Source organism: Lepidochelys kempii, chromosome 9, assembly GCF_965140285.1.
Source record: "Lepidochelys kempii isolate rLepKem1 chromosome 9, rLepKem1.hap1, whole genome shotgun sequence".
NCBI lineage: Eukaryota > Metazoa > Chordata > Testudines > Cheloniidae > Lepidochelys > Lepidochelys kempii.
In genome coordinates, this window is record NC_136388.1 from 53,958,901 (window position 1) to 53,973,808 (window position 14,908).

The following is a 14,908-nucleotide window of genomic DNA, read 5'->3' on the forward strand; positions in this document are numbered from 1 at the left end:
CAGTGACAGATTCCTTCTCTTTCTTACCCCCCGACTTACGCCAGCTGTTCCGACGTGTTGCATCTGCCCTTCCCGGCATGGAGAGCGTTCAAGAGAAGAGCAAAGAAGGAAGTATCCTTTTTTTAATGAAACTACCAAACTCTTCTATTGCACTGTTCAGCCATCGATCTCAAAGGTCAGTACATTGTCCCCCAAGGAAAACTGAGGCTCAGGGAGGTGACAGTCACACAGCATGGCTATGCACTCAGAGCCCACAAACAGTGTAGTGATGGCATAGTTCTCTGAGCCCAGCCCAGCACCTCAAGCCTGGGCACCCTGACGCCATCTGAAACAGGCCCTGGCACCATTGTCTACAGCATGGGTGGATGAAGCACGGCACCTGGACCTCAGGCATCCTTGCACTGCCTGATGAGCGCAGGGCTCGGAGCCTGCCATGTGACACATGCACGGACATGTTCATGCCCTGAGCCTAGGCGCTGTTGAGCTGCCTGAGCTGCTGGGTGAACTCCGAGCCCACATCCCCATACGTTATCCCACATGTGACATGTAGTCCCACGCCTTCATTTGCTTAAGTCCTGTGAGAATCCTGGTGGCACAGCAGAGTTTGCTGACTCCACATCCCCTGTTGTCAGATGTACATGCAGATACAGTGGTGTCTCACACCTGCCTCCCCTCCAGAGCTGTGCAAAGTCCCAGCACGGGCCCCTGAGCCCATTTCCCCTGCAGGCCCCCAGGCTTGGCTAGGCTTCACAGAGCAGGCATGAGCCAGTGGATGAAAACACAAGACTTCCTGGATGGCTCACGTTTGCAATCAGCAAACACTGCCAGGGTCTTTTGTTCAGACAGGTCATTTCTGTCCTGTCCACAGGCAGGGCAGGCTGTGAACTCCTCACTCACGTGGGTGTGGAGTTACTCATGCGAGTAACCAAATTGACTTCAATGGGGCTACTCTGTGCCCAAGCACGCACTATTTTGTGCTAGGGGTTTCCAGTCTGGCCCTTAGCTAGTCATGAATCCTATATACAATACTTGGGAGCTGACAAACATCCATAAAGCTGCAGAATCCAGAGCCTCCAGTGCACCGTCCCTTGTCCTTGTTTGCACAGAGTGGGCTGGGAATTCCAGCTGGGTTTATTCGGGGCTGGGCTGCCTCACCCTGCTCTGTGTCACCAGACCTGTAGAAAATAGGGCTGAAGTGGGGAACAGCACTGGAAAGAGGGGGTTGAGGACTTAATAATGTGTGTGTGTGGACGTGATGAGGAGAGGATGAAGGAAAACAGCCTTGTACATAAAGAGAAGGAGTCCTGATGGGAGTGGCCAGGTGCAAGGGTGACGGGGTTGGGCAAAGGAACCATATCTGGAGTTGGAGAGTGAGAGAAATCCCATGGGTCAGAGGAGTTGAGCACAGAGGGGACAGATTTGTGGCTGTTAGTGGCATGCGTGGGGCCAGGATGCTCCTTTGAGAGACACTGAAGGTCAGAATTAGGGAGTTAGGAGCCTGATGATGCCAATAGGTGCCTAGGGGGATTTTCCAAAGCACCTGAGTGGGTTTGGTGCCTAACTCCCATTGAAATCAATTGGAATTAGGCACCAGCCCTGCTTGGGTGCTTTGGAAAATCCCATTGGATGCCTGTTTGCACTCGACAACTAAATACAGAGCCCCCAGGGGCACTGGGGAGTGCTGGGGGCTCTGGTAAGACCCGGGAGGGTGGCGAAGCGCCATGTCAGGGGTGGGCCTTAGGGGTGGGGTGGTGTTTTGTAACAGGCCAGTACTTATCTTTGGCTGAGGGTGTGGAGGGCCTAGCAGATGAAAACTTCCCTTGCATAAAAGAGCCAGCACCCCGTCAGTCATTACGTGCAGCGACGGCTGAAGAGAGCTGGGGGGCTGGTGTGCACTTGTGTTGAGCTGGATTTGTTACGGCTCCAGCCCTGCACACTCAGAGTCACTGGCTGGCAGAGGCAGGAATTAGCTTCAGTTTCTACCAGAAAAGACTACTTTCTCCTCTCTGGCAGGGTGTGACATGGAGCCCAGCTGTAGCTGTGAGCTCCCACACAGCCAGTGCTCTTCTGGCTCCTCACTCCCGCAGAGACAAGCCGGCATGGCAGTGCCCCACACAGCATTGTTCCCTGCAGCAAAGAGCCAGGCTGGGAATGGAGAAGCTGCGCCCTTCCCTCAGACTGCCTCCTCCAGTACAGGATGCCCACTGGGAGCAGGCTGGCCTTGGTGCTAGAGAGAGAGCAGAGAAAGAGAGGTACAAAGTGAGCACAAAGGGGCTGGGATGAATCAAGATCCCAGGGGTTCCTGTCTAGCAAGGTATCATTGTCAAAAGGGCTCGAGAATCATGGTGCAGGCCAGGTTTTCAAAAGAGCTCTGCCCCTAAAACAGGACAGGGAGCCCAAAGTGCTCAGCACCCAGCCGCTCCCAAGGGGACGCTCCTGGCCAGATTTTCAAGATTCTCAGTGCCCAGTGTGCTGCACTCTTGAAAATCATGGCCTTGCCGCCTCATCCTTCAGCTGATACAATTAACCCAAGTCTTTCCATACTTCCCTGGCAGTTGTCCAGGTGGCTCTCTAGCTTCTTTTTTATTATTTTTATAAAGGAGCCCATCATCATGGTCCGTCTGATGGAAGGTAAAGATTTCCTGGCACAGCGGATAACGCTGTTGGCTTCTGCAATATTCCCTAAGGCTTTGTGTGAACCATTGTTTAGTACAGCATGGTCCCTGCATTGGGTTACACAGTCATTACACAGCCCTGGCACTAGTGGGTGCATGGGAGCCACTCTCCGGGCTTAAAATTGATGCCCCAGTTTTTTCCTCCAAGCCACCAGAAAGTGCCAATGCTCGAAATCTTGCTCCTCATGCCAAGCAAATGCAGTAAAACCAGCTGAAGTATTGCTCTGTTATTATTGTATCAGTATTCCAGTAATGCCCGCTGCATGCTAGGCTCTGTCTACACACTGGACCTGCTCCAAAGAGCAGCGCCAGTCAGCACAGCCTGAGGTTCCAATGCCCAAGCGATGTTACTCCTAATTCTGCTCTGATAACATGATGTCCCAGTAACCTTAGTCCTGCAGCCAAGCCAGGACCCAAGTTATGCCAGAATGCCATTCCAGCCCTCCTTTGGGATCAGCACCGAGGGATGAGACACCCTCCAGCACCAAGGGATGAGACACCAGTGCCATTGCGGCACTTCTCTGCTAAGACTCGAGCACTGCTCCAAACAGAGAATAGCATTGTCTAAGGGACATTATTTCTGCCCGCAGGCTAAGGACAGCAATAATGGAGATACTTGTAACCCCTTAATACTCCACGGGAATGTGTAGAGGCCATTTGGAAAGCGGAGCATTCCACGGACCATCAGTATTGAAGCTGCAGTCTGGGACATAGCATTTTTCTGGTCTGATGCTTTTGGAATGCTGGGAGACGAGCCATGCTTTCCCAACGCAGAGGCCAACTAGAGGGTGTTAGAGTGGCGCAGCTAATAAAATACCCTTAGGCCTCCAAACAAACTCACTCAAGTGGAGAGAAGCCATCAGGCACATATGTGTATGTCCCCTGTGACTATGCAATCACATCCAACATGCTAGAAGGAAAAGAGTCATTAATGCACTGGTTCTTTTCCTTCGGTTCCAAAGGGCCCATGTAACTACTTGGAGGCTGGAGCTGAAGGGCTGGCTCAGTGCTTTATGGCTGGGCTTGGCAGGATTAGAGTTCGATTTTTTTAGAATTTTGACAGATGTATATTGATGTATTTTTAAGCCTATTTTTTCAACTTACATTTTTACAGTTGCACCAGATCATGTGTGTTAAGCATTTTTTCAGTGTTTATCTAATTAAATGTTCACGATTGTGGGAAATTATGGTGGGAGCCAGACAATAATTATTTAATGACAATAGATGTTGAAATTCAAAAAGTTAAAGCTTTATAACCATTAAAACACAATTAACAACATCACATGGCAAAATATACAAAGTAAAGCTCCTTAAATCAAACTGTAAAACATTCTCAAAGCACATTTTTCTCACGTTGCCTAGCTGCACATTTCGATTATTATCAATGGAAATACTGTTTCATCGGTTTGTGTACGTACAGTGAGCTCCACATTTGCCGATACAAATCTCATCATTCCACACGTCTGTGTGGTTCATGCCTAGCACTCTTTAGATTTTGCTTTTGTTTCCTCACCCTTTTATTCCGCATTGGCTAGCACAGGCAGGAGCTTTGGCATTACAAATCAGAGCAATGTATCAGCAAAGACCCCTAACCCAGTTTACTAGGGTATCAAGTCAAACACAAAAGCCAGGCTCATTCTGATTCATCCATGCAGTGGTGCCTCTGCCATCGCCACAGTTGGAAAGCTTGAGAAGCAACAGAATCTGGATTTCTCTTCCACAAACTGGGGTTTTAGTTTTCAAACAGAACCATTCTCCCATAGAGGTAAGACACTCCAGAGTGCAGGAATCCTATCTAACATCATTCAATCTTCGGAGGTTGAAGGCTGTATGGCCACACCCTGCCATATCTTACTGGTTTACATAAGACCTCACAATGTTTTTAGACAGTATTCTTCATACAAAATGTCATGACAGAGGCAGAATAGAAAGGAAATCCTTGAGTTTGATATAGTGATGCACAAAGGCAGAATGACAGAGAAAGCTGAGCTGTAAGACCTGAAGCTGGGGCAGATGCTGGTTGCCTGGGAGGAAGATTGCAGCAGGCTTTCTAATGCTACGGGTCCAGGACATCTGGGGTTGCACTTGCCAGCAGGGGTGGATGGCCAAGACAGCTGGGGTATGCACTGATTCAGCATGTCCCACAGGTAGCCGCTGCAAGCTGGGCTCCTGTGGAGATCCTAGTGGATTTACAGGGCCTCCAAAGCAGCAGAACTCCACAGTTCCACCTGTCCTTCTATGGGTAAAGTCTGTGTGCAGGGCCAGGCTGCAGCAGGGAGGTGCCTTGTGTATCTAGCTGCACCATCAGGTGTGCATCCAGCATGCTGTGTGAGCAGATCTCTCAAACAGACCTCTCCTGTTTAAGGCTCTAGAACATGTGCTTTATAAAATGACTAGTGACAAAGGTACCTGAGAAGGGAGGCACCCAGAGCTCTGAGGCCCAAAGCTGACATCAGAATTTGCTTCCCGCATTGCATCCCTCCCTGGTGGTGATGTAAAGTCACCAGTGGATGAAGTCTGCCAGCAGCAGATGGGTTTGTTTTTCTGTTGGGACTGACAACCCATCACAGCTCTATCGGCCCCTCCATGAGCCTGGATTGCAACTCTGTAAAAGAGCTCAGCAGTAGGATCAGTAGGATCAATACCTTTAGTGCTGGACTCTTGGATTTCTACCCAGCCTTCCAAAGGAAACACATCAGGCAGTTGCTACTTCTGCCTCAAGGAAAGGTATTGTCCAGGGATCGCTGTTCCCAGCTGCCATCCCATAGGGCTAGCAGAACAGGCAGCTGAGCGACCTAAACCAACTTATCTTTCCAGTTTTGCAGGGGGGCATGCTGGGAGTTGTTCGCAGGAGGGCTGGCCCACCCATTTTGGATCAGAGAAGTCACACAGTGAGTCACCTAGAAGCTCAAACTCGACTGTTCCTGAATTCCAAAGCTTTCACTACCTTTTTGTAGGTTTTTCCTCGGCCCTGTCTCCTTCCAGCCAAAAGTATCCACCATGCTTGCTACAAAGGGTCCTGTAACTGCAATTACAGTGTAGTGCTACTGTGGTTTTGCTTTCTGAGATCTGTAATTAGTGCTGATCCCTGTCACCAGAAAGTTGGCTACGTGACTGAGAGGAATTACAACCTGAATATGATGTAGTTAATATACCTGGATATACCCACAAGGGGTAATGATAAGTAATTCAGTGGTGTAGCTAACCCACTCATGATATAAATGGTGCTTGTGATTACACACTGAAAAGCAAAAATCACACTTGAATTACACTGTAACTACAATGTAGCCACCCTTTAATCACACAGTACCCTTATTATAGTGTGATCAAAGTACCATAATACCATGAAGGAGACTATTGTTTTTCATGGTACTTTTGACTCACACAAAGGCTCTGAACTTGACACAGGGTAGGGCAAGAAGTGAGCAGCTTAGGCTGCAGCAAGATGGATTTAGGTTGGATACTAGGACAAACTTTCTAACTCTAAGGAGAATTAAGCTCTGGAACAGGTTCCCTAGGGAGGGCTGCAGAATTCCTGTCATTGGGAGTGGTTTAGAACAGGTTGGACAAGTGCCCTCAGAGATCATTTAGGTTTACTTGGCCTTGCCTTTGCCGAGGGGGCAGAACTTGATGATCTCTTCAGATCCTTTCCAGCCGTACATTTCTATGATCACCTTACCAGCACTGAGCCTTAGTTAAGTCAGGAAGGGTCTGCCTAGCCAGAGCTCATTGCAGGACCAGGGCCTAAACTTGTCAGGATCAGAAATCTTGAAGTACAGCTCATCTTCTACGCTTTGCAGACTGGAAGGTTGAGATGAGATTGGGAAAGCTGCTGAGCTTTCTGATTCCTATTTGAAACATCCCTTTTTAGATTCACCCCTCGTTAGTTCTCAGCCATGAAGAGCTAATAACAAAGAGGATAAAGTGAACCGTTTGGTGGATTTCCTCATGTCTCCCTGTGCTCCCCTCTCATAACTGCTCCTTAGTTATTTGTGCTTCTGGATTACTGCTCAGCCATCCACCAGAGGAGCATCTGAGAGCAGATTTGGGGAAGCTTACAGGGCAAACTGCTCTGTACCCAGTGTGAAGGTAGACAGAAAACGTTCCCTTCCACCACAGCTAGGTTCTGGCAGACACCAGTGCTCTCATTAGACCAAGCTAATTGTCTCTTTTCTCCAATTACTGAATGAACAAAAAGAAAAGCATCAATGTAGCAGTTCCTCCAGCTGGGTGGCTAATGGTTCTGCTCCAATTAAGATTTATTTATTACAGAGAAGTTCCCTCTTTTTAAATTAAACACAGCAATAATGACTCCCCCAGGGCCAGGGGAGAGGGAGCAGCAAATAGTTCCTTAGTGAACAGTGCAGGGAGGCAGTGTTTTCTGAATGAGGACAGCTTGTGTCAAGTTGCTATTGTCCCCACATAGTATCACCAAGGCTTCCCCTGACCTGAGGCACCGGAGTGACAGCCTTGGGCCAATCCCAGTTAATATTTACACAACACTGGCAGCTATTCAATGGCATTTATTATGCACTGCAGCAGGGGGTGTTCAGTACAGAAGCCATTTGAGCTCTCCGATCAATCCCTGTGCAGACGAGGGAGGGTTTAAACTGCCCCGGTGCACTGTGACTGCTAAGCCCCAAATCCTAGGGGCTCCCCCCTCCAAAAGGGCATTGATGTCAATGGCTCCCAGTTCAAGGACACGGCTCACCCTGGGCGGGGGGTGGGGGTGGGTTGTGATATCAGTGTATTTACTTAAATCTGTATGGGTTTGCACTGCTTGGCTAAAGCATCATCCAAAAGGGTATTCAGTTTCTGTATGAAGCCCTCACAAGATGGAAATGTTGGTGAGTGCAGCCCCTCCTGTACCCAGGACAAATACAGTTCATGGGTGGGGATTGTTTCCCCAGGGTCGGGGGCACTGTGCAGGTTGGAAGTCAGTGTGACAACTCTAGGTGGGGACTCCAGACTGGTCTGGATGAGGCTGCCCAGCGAGGCAGTGAGGCGCACAGCGACTGACATGATGGGCAGATTGACAGGTAGCGGGACAGGAGGAGGGGAAGGGGAGTTCAGAGTCAAGGGTGGGCAGATAGCAGAGGTGAATGGAAGCGCAGCACTGTGGGAGGGAATGGAGAAGACAGCTGCGCTTGAGGATGTGCCCCTTAATCTGCAATGAGGTGTGCCGGGCTCAGGTTGTCTCGGGGGCAGGTCAGAGCCTGCATGTGGCCCCTGGTGCAGATGGCCAGTTCTGGGATTCCACCCTCCCTCTCCCACACCCTTCCCTGGGGTCTGCCAGGCAGTGGGGCAACCGAGTCAGTGTTCCTGCAGACTACGAGAGGGGATGGAACTGGAGCCTTTAGCTACTCTTGTCCCTCAGATTTGCTGATAGCCCTGAGGGGAGACAAGACTGGGCCCTTTCTTCAAACCCAGTTGCCATGGCCCTGAAGGTGACAGTGAGTCCCTCCCAGCCAGCGATGGGGAGCAATGGAAAACCTATGTGAGGAGTAAACACACCTGACGAAGGAGCTATCCAGGTGCACTTGCCTTAAATTAATGGAGCTAGGGGATGGTTTCTTCTTCTCCAAGCACTGGCCTGGACACATATAGGCAGGTGAGAGGGAGTGTGGAGCAGCAGCCAGCATTGGAGGCCAAGAGAAGCCCACAGAAGTTGCTGACTCCATAGTGCCAGGACTCCGCCCCCCACAACAAAGCACTAGGAGGCGGCACAGAGGGGCCAATGCCTGGGACTGTGCCTGCCAGTTGTCTGGGCAGTGCTGTGAGAGCTGCAGCCTCCTTCAGCCATGACCAGGCAGACTCCAATGTAGGCTCTGAAAATCCTAAATTCCATCCCCAGTTAAGCTAATGGAGCCAGGCAGAGTTTCAGAGCTGAAGGACACTCCCGTTTCACAAAGGCCGGAGGCCTCAACAGCAGGGGAAATCCTAATACTGTCGCAGTGTCAGTGAAAACCACCCGTCTGCCCCACTAGGAAACTGTTCTATGCCATCATTTCACTGAAGGCGCCAGCACCTGGCCCAGGAGGAGATGTCTGGAAGCCTGGCTGGGCAGAACCGTTCCTCCTCACAAGGCAGTGGCCCAGGCTAATGATTCCTGTCCCTGTTACCATGGGAGCAAAAGCTGCCTCCCAGGAAATGGCATGAGCTCTTGTGATGAGGTGTGTACCTAATTAGCATTCCCCTGCAGTGCAGCTCCTCCGATCAGCTGTGCCCAGCACCCCACTCGATGCTGCCTGCTGTGATCCCTTCCCACTCGCAGCCGTGCGCTAGGGGTGTCTTTCCTCTGCCATGCTGAGCTGAGTCCCAGCAACCTCGGAGCAGGCCAGGCACTCGCTCCTGATCCCAGTGGTGTGAAGGATTCTGCAGAGCTGTGAGGCTGCCACCCCCGCAGCCCTATGCATCATGCCCCCCCACAGTTTAAGCCCTAAGACTGAGATTTCCACAGCCAACTAAGGGACCTCAGTTAATCTTCATGGGAATTGGGCATCCAGATCCATTAGGCAGCTTTGAAATGCTCTGCCCAGGTTCGGTGCTCGTTGCAGGCCCTAGTGCAGACAAGGGCCTATGCCTGCCTGCATTGGCCCCACTGGGCCGAGCAGACCTGCTCTAAGCCAAGCTAGAGGACATGGTGCTTAGGCCAACGTTGCCCGCTGGGAGCCCTGTCTACACTAGCACTAGCATTGGACTTGCACTTGTTTCCCGGATGTGCTAAACACTTGCAGCTCCAAGTGAAGTCGATGGGAGCTAGGCACCTAACCTGCTTAGGTACGAGATAGCCCACTAGGCACCCACCTGCATTTTTCAGCGCCTAACAACCTTTGACAATCTGGCCCAGAGAGCCCAGTAGTCAGTTTTCCGGCTTTTCATGGCTCTGTGTCTCAGGCATCTCTCACGGCAGCTGTAATATGGAGTAGGCTGGGAAATAACACTTAGCACCTTCTGTAGTGAACATGCCACAAGCGCAATGGATTATCAGCCCATTGGCGGATCTCTGGGGTGGGAGGCGGGCAGTTAAAAGTGCCATACTCAGTATTGGAGCCAGTGGTATCTGCCATATTCGCTCCTGGATTCTGCCTGGGCCTCTCCCTTTACGGGCCTTCTTCTGGAGCGCAGATCCTCACAGGCGCCTAACTCCCCCTGACTTGGATGGCAAGGACACTGACCTGTCTCCCAACCTCTTTTCCCCAGCACTTGTCCCTCCTCAGCCACCTGCCCCGAAGTCTTTGAAGAAACAGAGCCATGAACTAGACATTTGGACAAATGGATTAAAAACCATGGGAGAGGGCGAAGCAAAGGAATCCCAACCCCATCACACAGCAAACACTATGGGGGCAGGCCATGTGAAACAACGAGCAGGGGTCAGAAAGGCAGTTTTTCCCACCCATGTATTCTGGGAGGGTTTTTTTTTTTTAATCTCCTTCCTCTGAAGCATCAGTGATGGCCATGGCTGGAGATGGGACATTGGCTGGGGTGTGCCAGGGCTCTCAGATGGCACCATGCATTCTTTTACTCAGGTGCTGGGCTGACTGGTTTGAGTTCAGATGCTCAGGGTCTAACTGATTGCCTCACGGGGCAGAAAGGAATTTTCCCCTAAGTCAGATTGATATGGACCTCGGGGGTTTTCCACCTTCCTCTATAGCATGTGCGTGCAGGGTCACTTGCCAGGATTATCTGGGTCTCTCTCATTTAATCATTTTCCTGCCAGTGATGTCTAGTTTGCATTTTCTTGATGTCACCATCCAGTGATTTCCTCTAAGTCTAGTTGGCAGCTGGTATCAAGCAGGGTTCCCCAGGGGTCTGTCCTGGGGCTGATTTTGTTAAACGTCTTCATTAATGATCTTAATGATGGGGAGGATTGCACCCTCAGCAAGTTTGTGGATGACACTAAGCTGGGGGGAGAGGTAGATACCCTGGAAGGTAGGGATAGGGCCCAGACTGACCTAGACAAATTGGATGATTGGGCTAAAAGAAATCTGATGAGGTTCCACAAAGACAAGTGCAGGGTCCTGCCCTTAGGATGGAAGAATCCCATGGAGTGCTACAGGCTGGGGACTGACTGGCTAAGAGGCAGTTCTGCAGAAAAGGACCTGGGGATTACAGTGAATGAGAAGCTGGATATGAGTCAGCAGTGTGCCCTTGTTGCCAAGAAGGCTAATGGCATGTTGGGCTGCATTAGTAGGAGCATTGCCAGCAGATCAAGGGAAGTGATTATTCGCATTGGTAAGGCCACATCTGGAGTATTGCATCCAGTTTTGGGCCCCTCACTACAGAAAGGATGCGGACACATTGGAGAGAGTCCAGTGGAGGGCAATGAAAATGATTAGGGGGCTGGGACACATGACTTATGAGGAGACACTGAGGGAACTGGGCTTGTTTAGTCTGCAGAAGAGAAGAGTGAGGGGGAATTTGATAGCAGCCTTCAGCTACCTGAAGGGAGGTTCCAAAGGGATGGAGTTAGGCAGTGCTCAGTGGTGGCAGATGACAGAACAAGAAGCAATGGTCTCAAGTTCAGTGGGGGAGGTCTAGGTTGGATAGTAGGAAAAACTGTTTCACTAGGAGGGTGGTGAAGCACGGAAATGGGTTACCTAGGGAGATGGTGGAATCTCCATCCTTAGAGATTTTTAAGGCTTGGCTTGACAAAGTCCTGGCTGGGATGATTTAGCTGGTGTTGGTCCTGCTTTGAGCAGGGGGTTGGACTAGATGACCTCCTGAGGTCTATTCCAACCCTAATCTTCTATGATTCTATGATTCAGTGCAGGGGCCTCACACACTGGTGCACCTCAGTCCCTCCCAATCTCTCCCATGGCATGTAATAGTCTAGTCTCCTAAGGGGCTGTAATACTTTGGTCGCATTTCAGGTGTTGGGTTTAGTGTGTGAGTGCTGGGTGGGGCTAGTGGCCTGTGAGGTACAAGAGGTCAGATGAGATGAGCTGGTAGTCCCTTTGGAGGATTCACGGAAGAAGCTAGTTTCAGGCAAGATGAGGACCTGATGTCCTCTCTTGGAACCATAAAGGTAGGATACTCAGGTCCAGGAGGCCAGGATTAGCCTTGAGCCTTAACATACCTATCTGTTGAGAAATTCCTGCATGCCGAGGCTAGCAAGTGGCTTGTCACACTGAAGGGGCTGCCTCTCCGCAGCACATCAACCCAGCTCATTATTTTTTAATGTATTTATCTTTGCGCGCGTTGGCAGCCACAGCTCTCGGAATTGGCTGTGGCTGTTCATGTGCACCTCAGTTCAACTCTTTGTTCAGGGAAGCCTGTGAATTATTAAATCAGCTGCATTTAGTGCACAGCCAGATGGAATTGCTGTGTCATTTTAAAGCAGCAGCCGCAAGTGGCATTAGGACCAGGGGAGGTTTGGCCTCCTGGGTTCAACGACATTCGTCACAGCAGAACAAGGGCCTGTAGTCCTGCTATATGAGAGCAGAGTGGGGTACTTGCAATTTTGCTCCCATGTTGTATGGCTAGTGTACACATTTATAGCTTATTTGGCACCTTCCCTAGGAGGAAAAGAGCTGGTGGGGGTGGGGAGGAGGCAGTACCCTACGGCAAAGCTTCCCACACCGCTTCTTTCTGTAGCAAACTCCCCCCTAGAGCCTTTGGAGGACAGGTACATCTCCCTGCAGCCAGAGGTGTAGGTCCAGGTGGGTAGACCTACACACACTAGCTTTGAGCAAGCTCATGTCTAAAATAACGGTGTGGCCACGGTGGTGCAACGGGCTAGCCCCCTGGGTCCGTGCCTCGGCTCCCAGGTGGGCCTGTACGCGGAACAGCTTTCGGATTTTGGTCCCATGTGATTTGCGTTGGGTGCTTTTGTCTTAGAGGATATTTGTCTGCCAACTCCCCTGCCCAACTCAGCACACTTGGAAATCTCTGCCCAGACCAAAGCAGCGGACACTACAAGTCTGGATGGAAGTGCCTTGACAGAAATTTTGGGGGTCCTCCATGTGAAGCAGAAGTCCTGTAGAGATGGCTTAGGACATAGGTAGGTGGAGATACACAGCACCAACCTGCACTGTGCTTGCTGCCAGTTGGTATATCACTTCCATGACCACTAAAATTAATTCCCACCTGCCAGAAATCAAGCAGCGGTAACTGCCCCAGCACCTAGAATACACAGGTTTACCTTGAGTAATGATATCATCATCTTCCTTAACCTTTCTTTCCTCCATCAGTGATTGACATCAAGTTGGACAAACCACAGGATCCTCCAGCCAGTGAAGGAGGGTGTTCTTGCTAATACAGAGCACAAGATTGGTCAGCTTCATTTGATACCACACGCTTGTTGTGTTGCTTCCTATTGGTTAGCTTCCTAAAGAAACAAATTGAGTTATTGGATGGTGGAGGATTTTTTTTCTCTGTCTCTAGGGAGGGGTGGGTGAAAATGTTCAGATTACATCACTCTTAACAGCTGTTACTGAAACTTGCTATTTTTTTGGTTTGGTTGTAATATATTGTACTTTATTAAAATTGCCAAAACCAGTTCAACATTTAAAAAGGAAAGTTTAAATCATGTGTATACAACTTTTTGCCAGATGAAAAGTAGTGACTTGGGTTTTTTTGGAAAGAGGTTGGTCTTTTGTTTTTGTATATTTGTAAACTTACAGAAAAGCTCCCCAGAATACTACAGTCTGGTTAGTTTCAGCATTCGATATAGGACTTCGCTTGTAGCAAACTAGTCCCTGATTGGTTAAACAAAACGTTAACGGTACAGTAGAAGATTTGATGGTAGAACAAATCATGCTGCAAATATATAAAATAAGTGTGTGATGTGATAGCTCTAACTATATCTCCATATATAGATTTAGAGCAGGGGTGGGCAAACTATGGCCCGCAGGTCGGACCCAGCCCGCGAGCCGTTTTAAGCCAGCCTGCAAGCTGCACCACGCAGCTTGGCCCTTGCTCCAGCCAGGGCGCTGGGTCAGGGCCATATCACGGGGCTCAGACCCGCTCTGGCCAGGGCACTGGGTCGGGGGCTGCACCACGTGGTGTGGCCCTGCTCCAGCGCTCCAGCTGCGGCGCAGGGTCGGGGGCTGCACCACACGGCTCCTGGAAGCCACGGGATGGCCCTGCTCCGGCTGCTACGCAATCCAATGGCCCCCTCTGGTGCTCCAATGGGGACAGCAGTGGCGGTGCCTGCGGATGGGGAAGCCTGGCTGCGCCTCCACGTAGGAGCCAGAGAAGGGACATGCCGCTGCTTCTGAGAGCCGCTTGAAGTAAGTGCCACTCAGAGCCTGCACCCCTGAGCCTCTCCCCACACCCCAACCCCAGCCCCAATCCCCCTCCCGCTGTCCAAATCCCTCGATCCCAGCCCAGAACACCCTCCTGCACCCCAAACCTCTCATCCCCAGCCCCACCCCAGAGCCTGCACTCCCAACTGGAACGTGCACCCCTTCCTGCACCCCTACCCCAGCCCTGATCCCCCTCCTGCCCTCCAAACCCCTCGGTCCCAGTCCAGAGCACCCTCCTACACCCCAAATTCCTCATCCCCAGCCCCACCCCAAAGCCCGAACCCAGTGATGAGCTGCCAAAATCTTAACAACCGGTTCCCTCCTAACCCCAGGAGGGGGTCGTGGCCCATCCCCGCCCCCCCGGGACCCCCATCCCATCCACCCCTGTCTCCTGACTGCCCTCGGAACTGGGCAGGAGGGTCTCGTGGGCCACCGTAGTGGGTGTCCACCCTGCGCCTAAGAGCCAGAGGGACCTGCCGGGGGCGAGGTGGGGAGTCCCGGCGGTGCTTACCTGGGGTGGCTCCCAGGAAGCATCTGGCAGGTCCCTCTGACTCCTAGGGATGGGGTAGCATAGCTGCGGGGGGAGCAGGGGGAGCAGCTGCTCCCCCCACTGATCACATCAAAAGTGGCTGGAGCACCCACGGGGAAAATTTGGTGGGTGCAGAGCACCCACCGACAGCTCCTCACCCCGCGCCCGGCCCCAGTTTGCGCCCGGCCTCACCTCCGCTCCACCACCGCCTCCTCCCCTGAAGGCCCCTGTCCCCTGGCTCCCTCGAATCAGCTTTTCATGTAGGAAGCCTGAGAGGGCTGAGAAGCGAGAGGCGGCTTCGCGCTCAGGCCCAGGGAGGTGGAGGTGAGCTGGGGCGGGGAGCAGTTCCCCTGCGCGCCCCCTGGGTTACCTGCTGCGGCGCAGCGGCCCTCCTCACACTCCCCGCCCCAGCTCACCTCCGCTCCACCTCCGCTTCCCTGGGCCTGAGTGCGAAG

The 14,908-nt window shown here is 51.5% G+C and overlaps 1 protein-coding gene across 1 annotated transcript in view; it reads left to right on the forward strand.

Annotated features, from left to right (window-relative positions):
• The window catches only part of RAB6B (RAB6B, member RAS oncogene family), a 129,252-nt gene extending 114,552 nt beyond the window's left edge, over positions 1-14,700 (forward strand). The window contains exons 7-8 of the mRNA XM_073360377.2: positions 45-111; positions 12,869-14,700. Of these exons, the coding sequence (XP_073216478.1) occupies positions 45-111; positions 12,869-12,933 (132 nt within the window). The 3' untranslated portion in view covers positions 12,934-14,700. The remainder of the gene's footprint in view (positions 1-44; positions 112-12,868) is intronic.
• The last annotated feature ends 208 nt before the right edge of the window (positions 14,701-14,908 follow it).